Consider the following 21,899-nt stretch of genomic DNA (forward strand, 5'->3'; position numbering starts at 1 on the left):
AAACCCCCGTTTAAACTGTTTATTTTTGAAGTAGTTTCTCTGTAGGTGATGACTCCTCCCAACATAAAACAAAAAAGTTACAAAATTGTCTATGTAATCAAAATCAAGTGTAAGAGAAGTCATAAAAAACAAACATGAACACATACGTACACATACAGAAGTGAAAGTAACATAAAATTGGCAAACTATTAACCCTGTGAACTCAGCATTGGGTGCATGCAACCTGACAGTCCTAGGCATCCGTCAGTCTCGGGAGAGTATGGGTTTTGCTCTCTGGATGTTGACTCTGGTACAGCGTCGGGTGTTGAAGTCGGACGCCGGTTTATCTTTCTGGGCATCGAGCCTCCCTCCTCAAGTCTCTTTTGACTTTTGATTACAGGGCAAGCGTCCCTTCAAACTCAAGAGATGCCTTTTTTTTGTTTGTTTGTTTTTGCACCGTCTCCCTCCAAGCCGATCGTCCCGTGGCTTACCCGACAGTAACTGTAGAATATCTACAAAAAGTCCAATTAAAGAGCAACAGCATCTAACAACTTCAAAACACCAACAACTCCTGCACGTTACATCGTGTGCAACCAGCGAGCACTGTTGGGTGGGGCACGCCACATTCCTTACTCTGCTTTTGTGAAGTTGTGTAAAGGTTCACAGTGTAATACAGCAGGATCCCCATCAAACAGTTTCAAGCAAGACTGTATATTTGGAACATACAAAATAAATTTTATTATCCATTCTCTTCATGTCTACATCTTATTAGAATTTCTAGACAATGGCATTGTCAAGTAACACACCCAAATTTACTCTAATAATCCTGACAGGTGCAACAATACATTTCTGTCAAGTCCAGGTGTCAAAATATAACTGAATGTGAAAAGCAATTTAAATCTTCTTTGTTATTTTCAACATAAAAAGGGGAGCCATGGCCCTGGGCCGCGTCGAGAGCTAGGCAGGACATGGCCATGAGCACACATAAACACAGGTGAGGAGGTGGCTTCAGGGCTGCGCTCCGGTGGCTGCAGGGACTTGTGTGGCCAGAGTGTTGGGGGCGGAGATGACGGGTGATCCAGCGATGTTAGCCAGAGGCTGTGAGGAGGACATTGAGGTGATGCCTAGGGGAGACGGGGCACTTATTAATCAGTCAAAACTGGAGGAAATAAAAAGAAATAGTCCAGTGATGTGTAGACTATTTACAAAAGCAAGCAATGTTTAAAATTCACTCCTGTGTCGGTTAAAAGACACTTACGGTGAAACAACTTTAAAGGATTTTTAACATGGTTTGTTGCTGGGATTGGTCGTACTATCCCAAGTTTTTTTTTCTCTTGTATCTTTTGAAAAACTCCCCATATAGGAAATACGATACCAGTGGCATGTTACTAGACTCATATTAATAAGTACTGAGTCTGGCTACAACAGGTCAGTCATATATAGAGCAAAAAAGAAAAAAAAAAGGCATATTACACATAATAACCAAGAAGACAAAGGAGCATTACTGACCAGCCATCATACTTGAAGAGCTGACTGGAGTGGAGCTGGCAGCCATCCCTCCAGGAGTGGCCCCCCTTCCCTGGTCTTTAACGATGGGAACTGAGAACAAAAAAAAAAAAGAAAAAAAAAAGGGGGACATGAGAACGTATAAACTTATGGAAAGTGGGCACACAGAATATACTCAATCTGTGCAGAAAAATCAGTAAACGTACAGAAGTAGGGGTGATCCATGGCCTCTCTGGCCGTGAGGCGGGCTTGATGGTCGTAGCGCAGCAGTTTGTCCAAGAAGTCTAGAGCCTCCGTGCTGACTAGGTGCTGGTTCTCGCTGTGCACAAACCTCTCCCACCTTTTGCGGGAATGTCTAGAAGAGCAAGATTGCAAGGGAGAAAGATAACATCAGAGGTATTCATTAGCCAAAGCTTTGGACTAAATATTTCGTAGAGGTGAATGAATGCCGTACCTTCCCAGAATGTCATTGAACCGCGGGTCCAGCTCAATGTTGTACTTGTCAATGTAGTCGTACAGGTCCTCTGTGCCGAGTACTTTTGCGATTCGCACAAGCTGCAAATTGAGAGAAACATTATTGAATTTAAAAAAAAAATGAATGAGTTATTTCCCTATCTGTTTAATCGTGGCTCTTCAGTTCTAAATGGCTGGTGGGGAGGCTCAGTTTTTATTTTTATTTGGAACATCTGTGAGAGGTCTGGGGTCGGTTAAGGACACAATATTCAACTAAATCAGACGATACCGTTCATATTAGCCTGGGTGATGTCCTGTTTCACGGTTAGTGGTTCTCTAACGACCCGCTAATAGCTAGAAACTCTCCAGACTCAAGCTGTTGATCGAGGGTCAAACTTTTTTTTATTGTCCTTTACAGAATGTCCCTTGTCCTTTTGGTGTACGTGAGGTGCTGCGTCCTAACAGGAAGAACTGGATCTCCTGTGTTGAGCCATGTGGTTGTTACGTTTCCTGTGTCCAAGTCTTACAGTCCTCACTAATAAACAGCATAAACTACACCTCTCTGTACTTCCCTGGATGTTTTGTGTGTTTGCTGGGTTTTAAGTGTTCAGGGATACAATGTTTACTACAGCCTTTATATGGTTTAATTAGTTTGCCCAGTTATCAGCAAAAATAGTATTATTCAGTTCAGTCACAACCAATTCAATCACGATTTAAACAGTGGGATTTAAAAACAAACAAACAAAACAACAACAACAACAAAAAAAAACAAGCCCAGACTGAAACAAAATGGAAATATTATATTGTCAACACTCTAGTTTTAATTTGGTTTGTGGATGAGACAATGCATAGATCTGCTTTCATCTGAATGGGGCTTTTAATTGGGAGTTTTATTGTTATTATTATTATGTGAAAAGCCAAGTAAGAATTTCATTTCTTCTTTTATTTAATTTTCAGGCTGATTTTAAGGATTCTTCTCATTAATCACTCTGCCTTAATGTTTCTTGGGTAAGTAGTAAATACTAAAACCTGTGCTCTCTCTGCCAGAGATGTGTCAGATTCTACACACATGTTCTCATACTGGTAATACAGGTCTAACACAGGCGCACCCAAAGCCACTTTAGGCAAATGTAGCGTAATTAACTGTACAAATAGTCAGTGCCAGAAGGTGGTGGTAATGCACCTCCAGGCCAGTTTGCCTACCACCAATAAAACCAAAAAAGAAGAAGGTGGAGGCAGGAAGTGGAAGGTGCCGGCTTACTGGCTGTTCACAAGTGTCCTTCCTCAGGCTGCCCGTGCCTATAAAAAGACTGCATGATGTGCGACCTGCTGGAAGAGCACGCTCCACATGCTAGGAGCATGTAGCATGATGCTAGCTTTGCCTTCAAACTTTTTAGCAGGAAAGGAGGTTCACTAGAAGACATCGTTGCTTATGCAAAGAAAAACATGAGGAGCGTAACATCTAAGGAACTGTCAAAAGTCACTCACACTAGGGAAGAATCCCACCCTACTGCATTGCAACTGCACCTGACTCGATACCTGGTTTTGACACATTTCCAAGCACTTAACCTGACAAATGGTGGTATTGGGACATCCTTATCATTACTAGCTTCTTACCATCAACAGGTGCAAAGGGATTTGAGTGTGATGAGGATTTTATACTGGATTTCAGTTCAAGAAAATTGTATCCAATTGTAAGACAGGGAAAGCCCAACACAACTGACACTACACACGGGAGTAAAATGTGTCATGACTTGCGTCCAACGGTTCAATCTTAAATATGCACCAAGTGCATTTTACATTCCGTGAATATATAATATTAATATCAAATTAATATTTGTGCAATACTATCGAAATAATTTTTTTAGAAAGACTTCCCAGGACATCCTGCGGAGTTGCCTTGAGGCCAGTGCATAGTATGAGGAGACGTGGTGTGACAGTTAAAAACTAGAAAAACAGTCTATAGTGGAATGTAACAGGACAGACCTGACCACAAGGGGTTTGTTAACAAAAAAAAAAAAAAAACACTAAAAAAAAGAAATGATTCTTCATACCTGATCATAGTTGTCGTGACCATGAAAGAACGGTTCCTTTCTGAAGATCATGCTGGCGAGCATGCAACCCAAACTCCACATGTCCAAGCTGTAGTCATACATCTACAAATAACAAAGACAATGGAAAGGTTTGGACTGATTTCCCTACTCAATGACGTTGAGAAAATGTATTAATTCTCTCTTCTTCATGATAAGTCTTGTATTGCCTTTAACCGACTCGTACACAGGCATGAACAAAGGAGTGCGGCAGCCTCACCTGGTAGTCTACCAGCAGCTCAGGTCCCTTGAAGTACCTGGACGCGACTCTCACGTTGTACTCTTGGTTTGGGTGGTAGAATTCTGCCAAACCCCAGTCGATTAGACGGAGCTGAAAGACGAAAAGAGTATAAAGAGTATAAAGAATATATTTTAAGACTTACACTGAGCCAGGAGACGGTGGAAAAAAAATGCCTGCGTGTACTTTGTTACCTTTCTGTGTTCATGATCAATCATGACGTTGTGTGGCTTGACATCTCTGTGCATTATCCCCATACTGTGGCAGTAATCCAGGGCCTATCAGATAAAATTATGATACGAGAGTGACTCAGTTATTCAAATTAACCATCAAACAGCCAATGCAAAGCTCACGCTGTAATTTTTTTTTACCTTTAAGATTTCGTACATGTAGAACCGTATATCAAAGTCGGACAGAGTTTGATACAATTGCTGTAAAGAAACACAAATGATGAGTCATTTGAATAAAGAAAAAAAGGGAAAAAAATCACAAATTTAAGACCAGAGCACTAATCATTACCTTGAAGTCTGTGTTGTTCACATGTTCAAAGACCAGAGCAGGAGTCCGAGACTAGAAAGAAAAAGAATAAAAATGTTATGTATAAAACCTCGCAAGTCCTGAAATGTCACAACGCTGAAAAAGGAGAACAAAATTACCACAGGATCCTTGACGATATCTAACAGTGAGATGATATTTGGGCCACCCCTCAGATTCTCCAGGATCTTTATTTCTCTCTTGATTTTCTTTTTCTTGACGGGCTGGGGACGGAAACGGTTTTGTGAAGCGTGGAAACTGCTGCCAAATGTTAAAAGCTTTTGTTTTAGCGTTTAACACACACACACACAATTAAATGATCTCCCTACCTTCAGTATTTTGACGACCACTTTTTCATTGTTTGTGATGTTTATGGCTTCGAACACTTCACTATATTTTCCTCTTCCTAGTTTTCTGACTAGCTGATAGTCATCTTGGTTCCTGAAAAAAAAAAAAAAAAAAACATCTTCAGTTAACAATGGTGCCAGTAAGGCTCAACCAACGAAGCAAAGCAAAGAAAACACAACTAAAGCCCACAAATAACTCCCCTTTGCCTTACCCCCATTCAACGACGTGGGACTCGTAGTCCCAGTATTCCCGAGGTCTCTGTGTGTTTACATCAGGGTAAACTCGAGAGCGGCTTGGAACAGGGCCAGACATATTCTACACAGGATCTTCTCTAAATCTCCTAAAACGAGACAGAAGAAGAATAAACAGAAACATTTAAATTACCGCAGTATTAACAGAGACACAGCAAGGTAATCTAGTCAGGTATAAAGACTGCACCTGGGAGGTTCCCTCCAGGATAATGTTGATAGATGAACAGGAACAAGAGCAGCTGAGATGCCTTTACGGTAAGAAAGCTGTCGGCGCACAAACATGAAACCTGTTAGGGGTTAATCCGACCATCTATAATGGCATGTAGAAGCCAGACATATTTTTAATTTATAAAATATTTTATTCTGAAAATCCCCCCAACACACACACACACACACACACACACACTTTAGCCACAGGATGTTGAACTGATGAAAAGTTTCCAAATAAAATGCAAACGTTCCCCCCAATGTAAAACGTAAACTTAAATATATAGCCAAGCCAAAGACAAGTCGGATGAAAGTACAGTGTGTTTGACTATGGTGGCGTATGAAATGGAGAAACCTGGATGTTTAATGAGGGCATCCAACCAGACTAATCAGGAGGTACGGGGTTCAATACAGTCATCACTGGGGGCTACGACAAAGCGGTGTCTCCTGTTGGAAAGGGCAGAAAGTAGGTTGATTAAAATCAATGGTGTCAATTAAGCAAACATGAGCAAACTGTGTGAGCCAACGCACGCGAACCAGCGCAAAGCCAGGGAGAAGACTGCAGTAAAATAAGAGTATCGGTACAAAGCAGAAAACGGATAGACGGCCAGTCTCTGGTAACCGAGTCCGGTTGAGTCACAGCCAGTTTGCCCGCTTAATACTTTAATGAAAAGGTGAGTGTGAGCACGGACCCTCTGTGGCCCAGGGCCTGCGGCGGAGCTAGCTGCTTAGCATTAGCTCGCCACCAGCGGGGTAAAAGCCGGCTGGAAAGTCACAACTAGCTCCAGGTCGCAATGTGGGTCGGGAACGGGCAGAAATAAAGAGCCCGCGTTAAAACAGCCAAATCACCCATCGAACACGAATTAGTATTGCAGAACTACACCACGAGCTTCGAAACAATGTATTTCCTAAAGCTAAAAAGTGCTAGGCTAGCTAGCTAGCTTAGCTAGCTAGGGGAGTGAATAGCCTGGCTGGATGGATGGCAACGCCTTGAAAAAACATCCTACACAGGCTGTGGTCTGGCGGCAGAACGGCACCGCGGTCGTGCTACGCGTCCCCAGCCTTTCCCCACTCGCGAAAGACTCGCCGGTGGCTCTAAACCTGCGACGATTTGAGATTAAATAACACGATTACCTCTCAGCGCTGTTGGGACGTCAATATGGCGATGCTCGAGATCAAGAGCTTAGTGCGAACAGCCTTCCCAGCAGAGGGCGCTCTCCTTTTTCATGGTGCACATTGTGGCTGCCACCAACAGGTCGGACTGAATGGGAAACTTTCACGAGCATGTGTAACTCAGTCACTACTGAAAACCAGTCTCATGCACATTTGACCACAACACGGCCTGAGATCAGTCAAATAGTCCCACCTGATTACTGCAGCCCTGTTACTGATTTCATGATATTTCTACCTATAGATTAATCCTCAGCTGGGTCATTTAGGGTCTTCTTTGTTGAAATATATGCCTGCGCTGGATGAATGAACAAAGGTGAATAGAGACCAAAACAATACATGGTCTGTGGCGTTTATTAAAAGGCTATCTCAGCTTCAGAAAGCACCAGGGGCATTGTTTTTTCTTAAAGGAACCACCAATCACCTGTAATTAACACATATAAGAGGGAACCACCTTTGGGAGTTTGACTGTTAAGAACAATTGTTTTCATACTGAGCCGAGGTGAATAGGTCTTTGTAAACTTATCAGAAACTGTGGCCTGATTGTTGCTCCTCTGCTTGGAAGTCACACTCTGTTTAACGCACGGAGAAACCGTCTTTGACTAAAATCTGATACTTCTTGTCAGAATCTATAATTAACCGTGGCGAGGCCCATTAAAGGTTAAAAAAAGGGGATGAAGTTGCAGCACATAAAAGCCTAACTGCACTCCCACCGGCAAAGTGTGGCCACAGCTGGGGACCAAGCTCAACTATGCAGTTGTAAGTTTTTGGTCTTTTTTTTTTTTTCATATTGAAATGCATTTTATTTCGTAGCTGCAAAAGAAAGAAAAAAGAAATAGCCTTAAAATCTGTATCTCCAAAATTCCAAATGGTGTTTTATTTGTTTCAGCTTTACGTGTTGTATGCTACTGCTTTGTGGCGTTGTGGCAACAGCTCCAATCAGAGGTAACACAGTCTTAGAAGAGAAATAATAATCTAATGTTGTTTTGAACTTACTTTATTATGTAAAGAGCATGTAAGAACTATTAAACTGGGCAGAAGGGTTAACACATTGCTTCTTTCTTTTAAAGCCCAAAGAGAAAACGTGTTAAGCTTTCTAAGCGGTGAGATTTATTATTAAAGTTATGCAACTTTATATTTGTAAAATATTCACAGTATTTCTGTCCGAAATGATTGTGTAACTTGTTCTTTTCCACTGTTATAGATGCACTTGGCACAACTACAGAAAGGAGTGTACCCGCAAGAATCACGGGTATGTGATTTCAAATCTCCTCATAGAGACTTAGTTTGAAAGTGAGAGGTGATCTTAAGTCCTCTACCGACTGCTCCTTTCACCAGATCCTCAAAATATTCTTGGTTCCGTTGCACTGCAAGAGTGAAAACACAGCAGAGAACAGAAACCTACAACATCTGTTGTTTTTGTTGCCTGAGCTCTCAACGTGCATGAACACGTTGGACAGTATCTGATTGTTTAAACCACCCCGTTTGATTATCTCTCATTTTCTCATGTTTGCAGCAAATAGAAAACCTCCAACTAGACCTGAGAAAGAGCAAGATTCTGACGGTAGGTTTTTGTGCGTGTTAAAAAGGTCTTAAAAAAAAAGACATTCATTAACAGTGGATTCTAAAGAGTATTTATTGGTTACCAGTGCGTCAGTTTCCAAATTGTTGTTACCACTTTTTGTTAGAGATTACGTTTGCCGTGCAGCACTGGATTTCGTTTTGAATAACAGCAAACTCCTTCACAGACTTGTCAGAAGAAAACTCGAGACAGACTTCTGACACCAGTTCCTCTCAAGGTGTGTGATTCATCTCATCGCACATCAAATGCAGTGAAGCTGTTTCATTTGAAACAAACTAAACAATGACATTTCTTAATTTTACAGGACAGCAAGAAGCTGATAAAAATGGAAGTGAAAGCAGAGGTACCTTAAATCTAACCCCATCACAACATCTGTAACAGTGCGCACAACACATTTATGCAGATGTTCTAGCAATAACTTTCACTCTTCTCATATGCACTGAAAGACCTCGACAGCCAAGAGATTGTGGCTTCTGAATCTAAGGTCACGACGGGAGCTGGAAAAGAGAATATTATGGACAACAACAGCAGACCAGCTCAGGACCACATGAGCCAAGGCCAGAGGGAACGCCAAGGAAGCAGAGGACTGACCGATCCTGACAGTGAGGAAGTCATCGTGGTCAGAGGTGTGGAGGCTGAAAATGTGCCTGGCAAACACGTTGCATGTTCGTGTGGTGACCGAGCGCCGAGGAGTCCCCGTCAAAGCACCGGTTTCCAAATACAGACAGCACCAGGAAGAGTTCCCGGGATGAATGGTATGTTGGCCCCGGGCAGGAGCAGGGAAATTCTGGATCCAGACAGTCTGGAGGAGAACTACGGCAGACCAGCTGCAGCGGGGAACGGTAGACTCACGGACTACGATGGTGAGACCACGTTCTGCATTACATGAAACAAGACACGACGCTGTGAGCAATCAACGGCCGTACAGTGAATTATAATGTTTCCACAGAAACCAGAGAATATTTCAGCTCTGAAACTTATCCGTTTGGTAAGGACAAATTTCTCCAGGGGACGTTGTAAATACAGTGTTTCTTTATCAGTGCAAGCTGCTTTCCAGTGCGGTCTGTCATTCCTTGTAATCCTCTTTCTCCTATGTGCTGTAGCACCTCCAGAGCAAAGACCTAGCGGCTTGTCTGTTCCAGCCAGGAGCAGAGCTGCCTGACGATCACACCGAGGCCTGAATCATTCATACTGTACGTTTTCTTCATATATCCACTCAGTCTACCTCTAGAAACCATCCAGGACATAAAACTAATTTAAATTCCTTACATTTCGTCCACAGTTAACAGACTTAAAAAGTTAAATTTTATGATTGCAACTTATAACAGTTGTTTTTCCTCTGTTTTTTTCCCCCCAGACTTTATTTCATCATGAGTCAAAGGCCTTCGTCTGTTGACTCAGAGGACGCAGACGGAGCCACATACAGATGCTTGTGGAACTTCTTCTTTTTTTATCCAGATTTAGATTCTTAGATGTATTTCTTGTTGTCTGATGTGGACAAACGTGATAAATAAATAAAGAGAAAGAGGGAAAATCTTGTTTCAGTGCGCAGTGCGATGTCTGCTACGAAAACTGTGGAATGAGAAATGTCATAAACGGAGTTTGGAAGTGAGCACACGCAAATACGTTTGATAACTTAGAAATGTCCGCGCACGAGGTTTGATTTGAAAGTGCAGTTTAATTTATAATTACTTAAATACAAGTTCATATATGTATATATATATATATATGTGTATATATATATATATACAGTTTAAAACATCTTACACAAAAAATGAACAAACGGAAAAAGAACAAAACATGTGATGCAGAAAACGTCACGCGGCACATTACTCAGTGGATAAAATGTAAATCACTATATAAAAAGACATGTGCGCAGAGGGTTGTTGGATATTTTCTGGTTATACCTTCAAGAATTGATCACAGACAAGACATTTTTGGCATTTCTTCTGATTTATGATTTCATTTCCTAAAGTGCTGAAGCTCACTGTACACGTCTGACTGGACTCCATGTAACTCCTACAGAAAAAAAAAAATGTCAAAGCACAGTTCATCTCTGCACCGTAAATTACATCACACCTAAAACGTTTTTTCAGTATTTAAAAATACTCCTTAAAAGTCCTGTTTTACCTGGTAAGGAGATTCTGTGACCTCGGCTGCCCCTTTCTTCGAAACGGACTGTGAACTTCTTTTGCCTGTTTTGCCTGCAACAGCGTTAGAAGAGTCACGTTTCTTCCCTCACTTACAAAAGAGCTGAAATGCACGCAGATTTAGCGCTCACCTTCGTGAGGATCCCTTCTTCTCCTGTGGTGAGTTGCAAAGCAGAACACAGAAATAGCAATGAAGATGGTCAAGACGATATCAGAGGCAATGATGGCCACTACGGACCCCACGTTTATCAGGTAACAGGGGCCACAGTCTGTGGAAAAAAAAAAAAATAGAAATAGAATTGTCCCAGAATATCAAAACTTTCCAACTTCCCATATGATTAAAATGTTTAGAAAATACCTTGCTGCCCTGCTCCTGATCCTGTGACACAAAGAGTTCACAAAACACATGTGTCACTGCTTGTATACCATTGCTCAATCAATCTTACATATGTTCAAGGCCAAAACATATACAGCACTCACCAAAGAGAGAACCCACAATACAGAGAGCGTCCGACATCTTATTGTTTGTTTGTGGTCGAGAAGGAAACGAGGGGCTGAGGGCTAGCCGTCCTTCTGCTCTCTTTGAAACCGCCCGGGCAGACTCTCGAAAAAAAAAACAAAAAAACAAAAAAAAAAAACAAGATGCTGGAATTCAGAGGTAAAAGGCTCAGAGGTACGACTGTCCGCCGGCAGGATCGTCAGTGTTGTTAAGGTTTGTTAGTGCCAGGAGGAGGAGGAGGAGGAGGCAAAGGAGGAGGAAGGAGTCCACTCAGAGAAGAGGAAGCTGCTCTCTCATGTGAGGATTGCTCGTCTCACGCACAACGGAAATCATTCACGCCGCACAGGAGCCGTATTTTTGTCTGTTTAACGATAACTCGTCCCCTCAAATAACAAAAAAATTAAATAAAATAAAAAATCTAAGGCAGGCAAAGACAGGGAGCTATATAGGTCAGTTTCGTTACACCTCCAGTTGCTGGTGAAGTTCGTGTGATCGTGTCTCCAAACAGAGAGTTTTCTTCATGACCTGTGGTTTAGAGCAGATGGCTTGGCCGCAGTCACTGCTACCAGTTATCTGAGCCATTTAAACCACAGGTTTATCACTAAAGGATGTAGCGTCAACGAAATGAAAGTACACTTTCTCTATTTTTTGCCAGGGGAACGTTTACAATTTATAAAGTTCAAACAGACTGATGAATACAACAAAAAATACTAAATAAAAAACTACAAATAAAAATGATTCTATATCATATATGAAATCCTTACGAATGTACATTACTTCAATAATAGTAATGTATGCCAGTAATGTATATTAATCTAATAATTTTCAAAGTTTTAAAATGAAAACCCTTTCTGATTTTAAATGTAAATGCGCTACATAAACAAGACTAAATGGATTTTTTTCTCTTATTTTGATAAAGATTATAAAGGGTTTACAAATTGAATCTAATGGCTTTACTACGGTTAATTAACAATTAAATTAGAAGCCATAAACCAGAAAAGAGAACTAATGGATACCTGTCTGAGGATAAAATCCATTAACTATCACTTCTGGTTTTCTAGACACTTCCTTCCTTTCTTTAATGAATAGTTTGACCTCTGAATTTCTGAAAAGAATTGTACTATGCACTGGAAATATTTTATTAACATTTACGGCGAAAGCAAAATAAATGACACCACATAACCTAACAAAACCTAAGACTTTTAATTAACTGCCTAACCATTAATGTCTCACAAGCCAAATCCTTCCGTCTTAACTGAGTACTTAAAGTGAAGTAGCCTCAAAGTTCGCGTCAAGGACAACTTTAAAAAAAAAAAAGAAGAAAAAAAGATTTCTGTGAAAATAAGTGGATACTGTTGAAGCAGAGTGAACTAAAAAACAAGGTAGGTAGATCAGAGAGTACAAAGATACCGAACTGGCTTTGGTCAGCAGGTTTTCTGTGCGTGTGTGTGTGTGCGTGTGTGTGTGAGTAAAACAGTAGGCAGCAGTTTAACCACACTATGACCTCAGTACACACTGAAGAACTCAATAGGCCTTGAATCTGATCAGGTGTCCTCCGCCTGTAACAGTGCTCAAATGTCACTTCAGATGAAAGAGATAAAACTGAAAAATAAGAAAACCAGCCACTTTGCGTACTGGCTATAATTTCATAAAAAAATAAAATAAATAAATACTTTTAAATCTTGAGGCCACACAACAAAAATCTTACCAGACGCAGAAGCGTTTCTTTAGCAGTGTTTTATTAACTCCTTGAAGCCGACTGTGATGTTTTAAGTACAGCATTCTGAATGTCGTCAATGAGTCGGCGGCTACGCCGACTGTAAAACATCTCACATCAATGAAGTTCTTAGTTATTAGAAAAGAATTAATACACTTAGGATGTGTTACGATATCGTTGGTAGATAGCAAAAGTCCCCATTGCCATATTCATTTTGTGAATATGTGCAACCTCCAGGTTCTGATAGATTTTGCCCCCAGCGGCGGTGAATTCGCTTGACACACCTAATGTTTCTACGGAGCTGTAGCGTTCAGGAGAAATAGTGAGTACAAAAGCCCCTTTACGGGGTGTGGTGCAAAGCAATGGGCAAAGTGTTGCAAGTGAAAAAAACTTGGTCTGTTTAAATGAGTTTGTTGACCTTAATGTAACGTACGACAGTATAAAAGACAAAACGAAACACAGTTTGATCGTGCTCCATCGTGCTTCATCCTCAGACTAGCTTTTGCAGTTAGCCCGGACATTCATGTAGACTTTGTTTGCTGTGAAGAGATGAGAAGATACAAAAAAAAAGTGTTATTTGAAAAGAACTATTTGACTGACACCATAATAAGAAAGTCTGTGGGAGCAGCAACATTTAAAGAAAAGGTATATTTTAATGAAAGGGAATGTATATTTTATGTATATTTTAATGAAAGGGAAACCTGAATGCACTGCAACGCGCAGCACCGCAGATACAAACACTAGAAAAACAGGCCTCCCCTCCTTACCGCTTTCTATCTTGCGGCGGCGATTGCTGGCGCATCGGTAGGTGACAATAACAATGATAAGAGTGAGTAACACATCTGCACAGATGATGCCCGCTATTGTCCCGGGCTCAAGCCTGTAGCAGTGCTGCAAATTGGTATCTGGCAAAGACAGACAGAAAGGTAGCGAATCAACATTAAAGACAAAAAAACAAATGGAGTGGGATGGGGGGAGGCGGGGGGAAAGAAACCGAGACACGACTGGAAAAAATGATTCATCACGTCTGCTTGTCTGGTTCTGCATTTTTTTGGAGCTTATTTTCATTCATTTGTGTCGTTTTACTCTTGTTTTTTTATGGTACAAACCTGCGAGCGCCGCATCCAGACCTGAGAGAAAGAAACACACAAAAACACATCAGACTTTAGAAGTTTCATTTGTTTTGCCGTTTATTCCACATAGCGACACCTCTGTTGGTGAAGTTTCCGTCATGCAAAAATGCTTGTGGTTTCTTTTTCCTGTGTCAGATACCTTTGTGTTTTAGTGACAAAAAGGGTGAAAAGTTATGAAATCAGACTCACGGCAAAGAAAAAACAGGACGACAACGAAGAAACTGCTGTTTGCCATTGCTGGGTATGTGAGCTCGGTTGTGTTCTTTCTGAAAGGCAAGAAGAGACCAAACGTTGCTCCTCTGTTTAAAGGTGTAGAAACACATTCATTAAAAGCAGAACCACTGTTAAAGTTTGTATCCTCCAAACCTTAACTCAATCTTATCTCAGTAATAATGAAATATGAAAAGTCACCTAAGCGGTTTGAGACTTGACCTTTTTTGATTTGCAACACTGAACAAACAACCCACGAATCCCTACCAGTCATCAGTTGCTGCGTTGGCGTTTGAAAAGCGAACCGAAGGAAAATTCACAAAAAACCTCTTAATGATTTCTTTACAATCTTCACAACATCATTACACAACAGATAAATATCTGTCAGTGGCACTTACATTGAGAACAGTATTCGCGGTTTGTGGCATAATGTTGCTTAAAGCTGATGTTTCCCCAGATATTCTTGTAGAATGTATCTGATCTAAGGCTGAAGCTGAAGCTACTGCACGTACGTAACAAATCTGACCTGAGCTGACAGATTCGTGTTGATGAGGAACAGAAAAAAGTCAGTGTGTTCCTCCTACCTGCTCAGGTTGTGCTGATCTGTCTTCTGCAATCCAAAGAGTTGATGTGACCCTAGCTTCCAATTAGTTTTCACTTTTGAGGGCTGACGTCAGATTTGATGACTTCCTCTGTCTGACCGCTGTGCGTTTGTTTCAGTGTGCGAAAGGCAAAATGTCAGATATCATGATTTATTCTAATCTCTTTGCTATTTACCTTGGTTTGATTGTGACTGACATTTTTATACAACATGATAGACTGCACAGAAATCACTGTCCCAAATGATTAGATAAAACATTCAAACATCATGACAAGGAAATGGAAAATTCTCAAAAGATCTGTCCCACGAGCGAAATCAGTACATACACAGCTACACAGTTCGTTGCTCTTTCACAAACCCTCAGCTGCATCTCTTACCTGACTGAGTTTAAAATACCACAGCTCTCTAAATCATGTCTGCCAGAGGCAAGAAGTGAAAACTCACGGTGGAGAACGCGGGCTGCATCACCAGGGCCCGCTCGACGCGTTACTCAGACGGAAACTGGAGCGAGATCATGCAGAAAAAAAGGCTAGAGAAACGTGTGGGTTGTCAAAATGTCACCATGCGCTCATTGAGTGGCCAGGCGCCATCTGCAGCACGTTAGTTAGATTCTACCCCGCACACAGTTACCTTTAAAATTACATCACACGATTTTATTAATTATTCATTCGTTTTTTGTTTTCATTTTACGTGTTTCTTCCCCTGAAGTTCCTTATCAGTGATGTAATTTGTTTTCAGTATTTATCTGGCGGTTGTTAACGCAATTTACATGATCTACGTGATTTGCGAGTTTCAGTTCAAGTCAGCCATGGCCTTTTTTTAATGACTCCCAGTCCTCAGAGTCAACAGCAGGGGGAGCTGCAGGGCTTCTCATCTCAGTTTCTGGGTCTTGCATGGATTGAAAGGGCGTTCCAGTCCGGAAAAAGAAATAAAGAAAAAAAAATGGCATTAGTAATCAGTATTATCTAAAGTAGTGCTTTCAGTAAGAGACTGATAAATACACCACACAAACAATGTTCAAGCGTCTTATTAATAAATGACTGATGACTGAATAAATGAATCTGTAGTACATGATGAACATAATGACATAGGAGAAACTTGGCTGTGACATTTCACTTCTTAAGCTATCTTCTGATACAAAACCATATGTAGATATTAAATAATAATACAGTTTATTTGTTTTCACTATTACAGACAAGGCTGGAATAGGTCACATTTCACATGTAAACAGGAGGAATTATGAAAGATATTTAAGTTACATAATAATATATAATACATATAAAATGTTATGTAAGTAGAAGAAATTGCCACATTCCAGTTATTTCATCACAGGGAGTCATTGTATAGTCTTACGGCCTGAGGAACAAAATAATTCCTCAACCTGTCCATGGAGCAGAGCAGAGGTATGGAGTTGTGTAGAGCAGAGGGTGGTGGACATTGTTCGTGATGGATCGGATTTTTGTTCAAAGCCCTTGCACCTTTCACTGATGACAGTGACTCCAGCTCTGTCCCTTTCCTTCCTTCCTTCCTACCTACCTACCTACCTACCTTCTGTAGGAGTTTGTCCAACACACCACAGGGTAGAAGAGGACACTGGCCACGATAGTCTGGTAGAACATGTCCAGCGGCTTCTTACAGATATTAAACTACCGTAGACTCCTGATGACATAGAGATGGCTCTGACCTTTTTTTGTATACTGAGTCTTTCCAGTTTGTGATCCAGCTGTAGAGGTATAGGTCTGAACCACCTCTGCATACTACCTGTTGATGGTTGTATGCTGCAGGTGGGGCCTGGACCGCACTCATCAGGCAGTGATGTGCATTCTAAGCAAACATGTATTTCTATTTTAGAAGAAGTTGCGATTATTCTTATTGGATTTTACTCCACACCACCACTATAGCATATGGTCACCTCCACCTGACGGACCTGGGGCCGTGTGCCCGCGCCAGGCTTCGCCGCTCCATACCGTGCTTCACACCGGCACAGGAAGTCTTCTGCCCACCCAGCTTCATCCAACCAGTCCTCACCAACGAAGTCCTCCTCACCGTCCCGCGTCCTGCTGCCACCTCTGGCCCACGGCGTCCATATCTCGCCCAGGAACCGCGGCGGATGTCGCTGCTGGCCGCGCACCGACTCCTCTCCGCTGGGAAACCGCATTGGCTCGCTGCCAACCTGCATCACACTGTGCGTTACACCCGCGAGTGCATTATTGCTCTTAACAAATGTTTTTTTTTTCTTTTCTTTTCTTTTTCTGTCAGAAACCCAGTTAAACATTCCATTAGCGGAAGCCACCCCTCCAGATTACTCTTACCTCAATCAGCCCAGGCTTTCTGGTTGTGGTGGTGGTGTTGATGTCATCAGCTATCACCAACTGTTTTGATGACATCAAAGACTGGTTGGCTCAGACCTTCCTACACATAAATGAGGACAAGACAGATATCTTAGTCTTAATCATGCCACCACTACCGCCCAGAACCTCGACCACCTCTCCTCCTATATCACACCATATGTGAAGAACCTCTGTGTCTTATTTGACAACAACTTAAGTTTCAATAGGCAGGTATATTCTGTTGTCAGCTCCAGTTTCCTTCAGCTCAGAGCCATCTCTAAAATCAGGCACTTCCTATCATCCTCAGACCTAGAGACAGGTATTCATGCATTCATATCATCCAGGTTGGACTACTGCAACTCCCTCTAATCAGGTATTACACAGAACAGTATCTCCTGTCTCCAACTTGTCCAAAACGCAGCCGCCCGGGGTATTCACGAGGTCAAAGAAGCGAGACCACCTCACTCCCATTTTTGCCTCATTTCACTGGCTCCCCGTTCATTTCACGATACACTTCACAATTCTTCTGCTTGTTTATAAATCCCTCTATGGTCTCACCCCTTCATATATCAGTGAGCTCCTCACCCCTTACCCCTCCACCACCAGAACCCTCACATCCTCAGACCGTGGCATGTTGGCTGTGCCGCGTTCGGGGGAAAAATATGCAGGGGAACGGGCCTTTTCTGTTGCACCCCCTCGGCTCTGGAACAGCTTCCCAGAGGCTGTTAGGAGTTCTGACTCTGTTGAGGCTTTTAAGAAGCAAATCAAGACTCATCTTTATTTCCTGTCTTTCAATGGCATTTGATTTGTTTTATTTCCTCATCTGGTCACCCCGGACAGTGAGACAGTGTAGACAGTGATATTGATCTGAAATTTGCATGCTTATATGACATGTTGAATGTGAAGCACTTTGGCGCAAATGCTCTTTGCTTTTAAGGTGCTGTATAAATCAAACAAACTTAAACTTAATTATATCAGTTGAATATACTTTACTCACATACATTCGTCAGCTAATGGGCCAAGAGCAGTCTTGTTCTTGTTCTTATTTCAGATTTTAATGAAATGGTACTAGAAATATCACAATCATATGGACTGTTACAATAGTCCATGAGTACAGTGCTACAGATCATACCAAATAATAACAAAACAAGGGTTTTGTAGACTTATTCAAAATAAAAGGTTAGGGTTATCAATCAATCTTTATTTCAGACTCGAATCAGTCCGTATGAGAAGAAATTACAAAATAAATAAAATACTACAGGAAACAAACACAACAGGAAAATAAAATAAAATAATTTATAAAAATAAAAGAATAAAGAACAATAAAAAACAAAAGGATACTCCCTACAGTGCCTTCAAAGACTGGAAAAGTACACGGTACTGCTCTCACTAGGCATAACTAATAATTTAAGTTCTTCAACTGGGTCATAAAACTATACATAAAATTCCTAATAACAGCCTCTAACGTGGGAACACCACTATGTACAGTATGTACAAACAACATGCTGAATCTCGTCCACCTCGGGAGTTTCAGCAGCATCCTAAGTGCATCACTGTAAGCAACCCATAATATGTTAAACATAGCCTTACTGTAGCTGCACCACAAATGGGCAGTGTACAGTGGGCCGCGATAGGCTTCGAATGGGGCAACTTTCACGCCGTCTGAACATAGAGAATTTCTGTCCCAGCATATTCGCTTGTGCATACAATTTAGATCAGTACCGTCGCTGAATGTCGTCATCATCATCACTCAGATCATCCCTGATGATGTGACCTAAATATTTAACCATCTCCACCACAATTAACACTTCGTCTAAAAAGGGGAAAGGTCTTTACAATCATTATTACTCTCTTCCTAGAGTTGAAATTAATATCAAAGTGCTTTCTATAATCTGAGCAGACCCTAAGAAGTTGCTTGAGACCACCTGAATAGGGAGAGCATACACTGAATAAATGACTGACAGACGTATTATATGAGGAGGGACTCTTCTCTCCTGCAATTTTGCAAACAGTTTCCCATGATTAATGCGATCAAATGCTTTAGAAGCATCTAGAAAGCAGGGGAACATGGTGAAATAATGTTTTCTGTATCTACTGACAGCCTCCTTCAAGGCATAAATACACTAATCAGTGCTATGTGTTTAAATCCAAACTGAGCATAAGTTGTGTATTCCTGTAGACTCTCTAATAGAATTCTTTCAAGGGTGTTTGATATAACACTTGCCAGAGCAATGGGCCTGTAATTATCAATACTGGACATCTTCCCTGTTTTATCCTTAACTACAGGCACCGGCAATACTGAACATCCCAGTAAAGCATGAGGCAAGCACAAGAGAAATTCTTTCCCAAGATTTTGCTTTTGTGTTTTGTCTTCAGGTTGTTGTCTTCTTGAACCTTTGTCCGAGTATAAAAAGCTAAACGACTCTAGAAATGCTTTTACATCCATTGTTATCTCTATCCTGATTAGTCTCCCCGTCAGGAACCAGCCACCTGGCATGATGCTGCCACCACTGTGTCTGACTGTGGTAATAATGAAGTGTTGCTTACTTCTGGCCTCTCTCCACACACTGGGTCAGGAATTGTCCCCAGAAAGTTCAGCCACTGCTTTATCAGACTGATAGTGGGCTGCTATTTATCATTCACTGAGGAAGTTGGAATCAGATTCATTGTGACTACTAGGTTTACCTTTCTGACCAAGTCCCTTAAGTCCTGATTACTCAGTATAGTTGGGCTGCCAAAATCTAGGAACAGATTTTCAAGTGTGAGGCCGTATATAGTACAGCGCAAATACAAGAACAGGTAGGAACTAAAAAAGAAACTAAGGAACACAATGACGCGCGCGTATAAGACGAACAGAGTGGCGAGCAGAAGGAATAGGACAGGGGAAGACAGCAGGACAGAGGGCATGGGGAGGATTACAGGTCAGAGGTAGCGTAAGAGCCGGGGGGTAAACTTGCAGACAACACAACATAGAACTATGAGGGCACACAGGCAGAAACCCAATGAAGCATCTAATCTAAGGGGAAGTAAACAAGACTTGACAAAATAAAACAGGAAACTCAAATGTAGAATATGTGTCTGTCAGTGTCAGGTAATCTGACTTAGACTCAGATGGACAAACAAGTTGTAGAAACATCTTTAGTCAGAAGGAGGATGGTGAGGAAGAAGCAGCTCTTCACACGACAAAGGGTTTGAATGCTCATGTAAATAGGATTAATCATCTTCTTTTTTTTCTTTCTTTCTTTTTCTTTTTTTTTTAAATGAACACAAATCACCAACACTCATTGTCTTATCTTTACTTGCCTGGAGTATTGTGTGTCAGTCATTCAAAATAAAACTGAAAGATGAGTCTTACACAACACAACAACTGTGGAAAACTTTAAAAAGTCTGAGAACCTTATGCCCTGTCCACATTTCCTATAAAATGTGTAAATAGAAACCGTACAGGGATTTTCTCTAATACAGTACATATTCAGAGTTTCATCCTCACGCCGTTCAATGCGCCACTTTGTCTTTTCTTCCTATTTTTGTTTCTGGCACTTTCTGTTTCTTTACAAACACTATAAATACAGACAAGAGGCTGAGACTTAGCTGTTAAATCAGGTGTCGTGACCATAAGTTTGCCCCCTTTCCAATGTCTTTTTTTAAATCTTTGGGTAGATCAAAGCAGTTTTACAAACATTTTCACAACTATAAATAAATAAATCTTAGAACATACTAATTTTTGTTCTGCGTGGCAGCTGCGTGTCAGTTTTGTTTTTCTCATTTCCTGTTTGATTATCCATTTTTCTTCCAGTTCCCCCTTCTATGTCGGTGGCCTTCATTTAGCCTTTTGTTCAAATTGTATTTCACACTGGTTCCTTCAGTTTATGCCATTACATTTGTTCACACCCTTCTATAGATATAAGTTGTTTAGTGGTTGTTTATGAATGCCAAAATATTAGTCATTAATCAGTGGGGGGGGCATTTTTAGTCATTGATTCAAAAAGGACTCATTGCTCACAATGTTGTCGTTGAGGTGACGCAGGAGTTCCTGTAAGGCTCTAAATGGGGAAGGTAAATGAAAACATGCTCGATCCTCAGTCAACAGCACAGCCTTCAATATTCAAAATCAGTTTGGGATGTGTGTATGTTCTGTAAAGCTGCGTCAAGTTCGCATTTGTCTAAGCATCAGGGTAGATTGTTGTGTTATTTGCTGAAAATGGTTGCTGAAGTTTCTTTAAGGGTAAACCAGATTTATTGCCATTGCGCTGTTTTGTGTTTCTTTTATTGATTTACAGAACAATACAGAATATATTCTTCTTTTCCTGTCATTTAGCACTTTGTATGGTTGATTTGCTAAACGATTGAAACATATTATAGGTTTTAAAGTTCTGTACTAAGTCTGTTCTATTATTATTTAAATATTTGTTTTAAAACTGAAAAAAAAAAGTTTTTTAGACTTTTAGTCACTGACTAGTTCTAAATTAAGGATATATTTCTATAGACTGAGCAATTAATCACTTCAAATTTGTTATCGACCAATACCGACCAGTATTCAGTCTAATAATCTCTTGTTTAATGAGCAATTTCTTTTCTATGACTTTTAATACATTTTACTCATAAGAAAAAGTACTTTATACTTATAAAGTACTTTATACTTATAAAGTACTTTATAATTATTTCTTCTTTGTGCTGTAGTGGCTTTTAGTTAAATGAGCAAGCCTAATCACAGCTTCGTGTGTATTTGTATACTTGTCACTGCTCTGAACTTTTCTTCTCTAACTGACATAATGGTAAAGCGTGTGTGGCTTCCCCTCTGCCGGGGGCGTGGACCACAAGCCCAGGGGCGGTGATGGGGAACCACGTGCTCTGTGTGTACAAGCAGCAGCAGAAGAGACAACAAGTCAGACAGACTTCAG

The 21,899-nt window shown here is 40.9% G+C and overlaps 4 protein-coding genes across 9 annotated transcripts; 1 reads left to right on the forward strand and 3 right to left on the reverse strand.

The window, feature by feature from the left end:
- Window positions 1-4: 4 nt before the first annotated feature.
- LOC125015914 (casein kinase II subunit alpha-like) lies at window positions 5-6,880 on the reverse strand. The gene is made up of 15 exons (XM_047597991.1): window positions 6,741-6,880; window positions 5,962-6,053; window positions 5,587-5,663; window positions 5,360-5,488; window positions 5,130-5,241; window positions 4,923-5,024; window positions 4,786-4,836; window positions 4,638-4,697; window positions 4,461-4,544; window positions 4,249-4,359; window positions 3,993-4,094; window positions 1,940-2,040; window positions 1,692-1,840; window positions 1,489-1,578; window positions 5-1,103 (listed from the first exon to the last, which is right to left on the reverse strand). The coding sequence occupies exons 4-15, from the start codon at window positions 5,458-5,460 to the stop codon at window positions 988-990; spliced, it is 1,179 nt and encodes a 392-aa protein (XP_047453947.1). The 5' UTR covers window positions 5,461-5,488; window positions 5,587-5,663; window positions 5,962-6,053; window positions 6,741-6,880; the 3' UTR covers window positions 5-987.
- Window positions 6,061-9,896, forward strand: LOC125015917. 2 transcript variants are annotated; one of them, XM_047597995.1, is made up of 12 exons: window positions 6,061-6,280; window positions 7,403-7,535; window positions 7,666-7,721; window positions 7,847-7,879; window positions 7,981-8,028; window positions 8,293-8,340; window positions 8,525-8,575; window positions 8,663-8,701; window positions 8,805-9,221; window positions 9,308-9,346; window positions 9,462-9,551; window positions 9,716-9,896. In XM_047597995.1, the coding sequence occupies exons 2-11, from the start codon at window positions 7,528-7,530 to the stop codon at window positions 9,518-9,520; spliced, it is 798 nt and encodes a 265-aa protein (XP_047453951.1). In that variant the 5' UTR covers window positions 6,061-6,280; window positions 7,403-7,527; the 3' UTR covers window positions 9,521-9,551; window positions 9,716-9,896. The 2 variants fall into 2 exon arrangements, with proteins under 2 accessions (XP_047453951.1, XP_047453952.1); XM_047597996.1 differs by lacking the exon at window positions 7,403-7,535.
- Window positions 9,129-11,710, reverse strand: LOC125015920 (transmembrane immune signaling adaptor TYROBP). Of its 3 annotated transcripts, XR_007113648.1 has the most exons (6): window positions 10,989-11,697; window positions 10,867-10,887; window positions 10,640-10,777; window positions 10,489-10,562; window positions 10,266-10,377; window positions 9,129-9,234 (listed from the first exon to the last, which is right to left on the reverse strand). XR_007113648.1 is itself a non-coding variant. In XM_047598001.1 (5 exons), the coding sequence occupies exons 1-5, from the start codon at window positions 11,023-11,025 to the stop codon at window positions 10,321-10,323; spliced, it is 318 nt and encodes a 105-aa protein (XP_047453957.1). In that variant the 5' UTR covers window positions 11,026-11,710; the 3' UTR covers window positions 10,096-10,320. The 3 variants fall into 3 exon arrangements, 2 of the variants coding, with proteins under 2 accessions (XP_047453957.1, XP_047453956.1); XM_047598001.1 differs by lacking the exon at window positions 9,129-9,234 and having other exon boundaries at window positions 10,096-10,377; window positions 10,489-10,553; window positions 10,989-11,710; XM_047598000.1 differs by lacking the exon at window positions 9,129-9,234 and having other exon boundaries at window positions 10,096-10,377; window positions 10,989-11,690.
- Window positions 11,711-12,729: 1,019 nt separating this feature from the next.
- On the reverse strand, window positions 12,730-15,310 carry hcst (hematopoietic cell signal transducer). Of its 3 annotated transcripts, none has more exons than XM_047598003.1 (5): window positions 15,046-15,310; window positions 14,047-14,123; window positions 13,834-13,854; window positions 13,492-13,629; window positions 12,730-13,263 (listed from the first exon to the last, which is right to left on the reverse strand). In XM_047598003.1, exons 2-5 carry the CDS (start codon window positions 14,090-14,092, stop codon window positions 13,220-13,222), a joined length of 249 nt encoding a protein of 82 aa, XP_047453959.1. In that variant the 5' UTR covers window positions 14,093-14,123; window positions 15,046-15,310; the 3' UTR covers window positions 12,730-13,219. The 3 variants fall into 3 exon arrangements, with proteins under 3 accessions (XP_047453959.1, XP_047453958.1, XP_047453960.1); XM_047598002.1 differs by having other exon boundaries at window positions 15,113-15,308; XM_047598004.1 differs by lacking the exon at window positions 15,046-15,310 and adding an exon at window positions 14,466-14,639.
- Between the last annotated feature and the right edge of the window lie 6,589 nt (window positions 15,311-21,899).

The sequence above is a fragment of the Mugil cephalus genome, chromosome 11 (genome assembly GCF_022458985.1).
Source record: "Mugil cephalus isolate CIBA_MC_2020 chromosome 11, CIBA_Mcephalus_1.1, whole genome shotgun sequence".
NCBI lineage: Eukaryota > Metazoa > Chordata > Actinopteri > Mugiliformes > Mugilidae > Mugil > Mugil cephalus.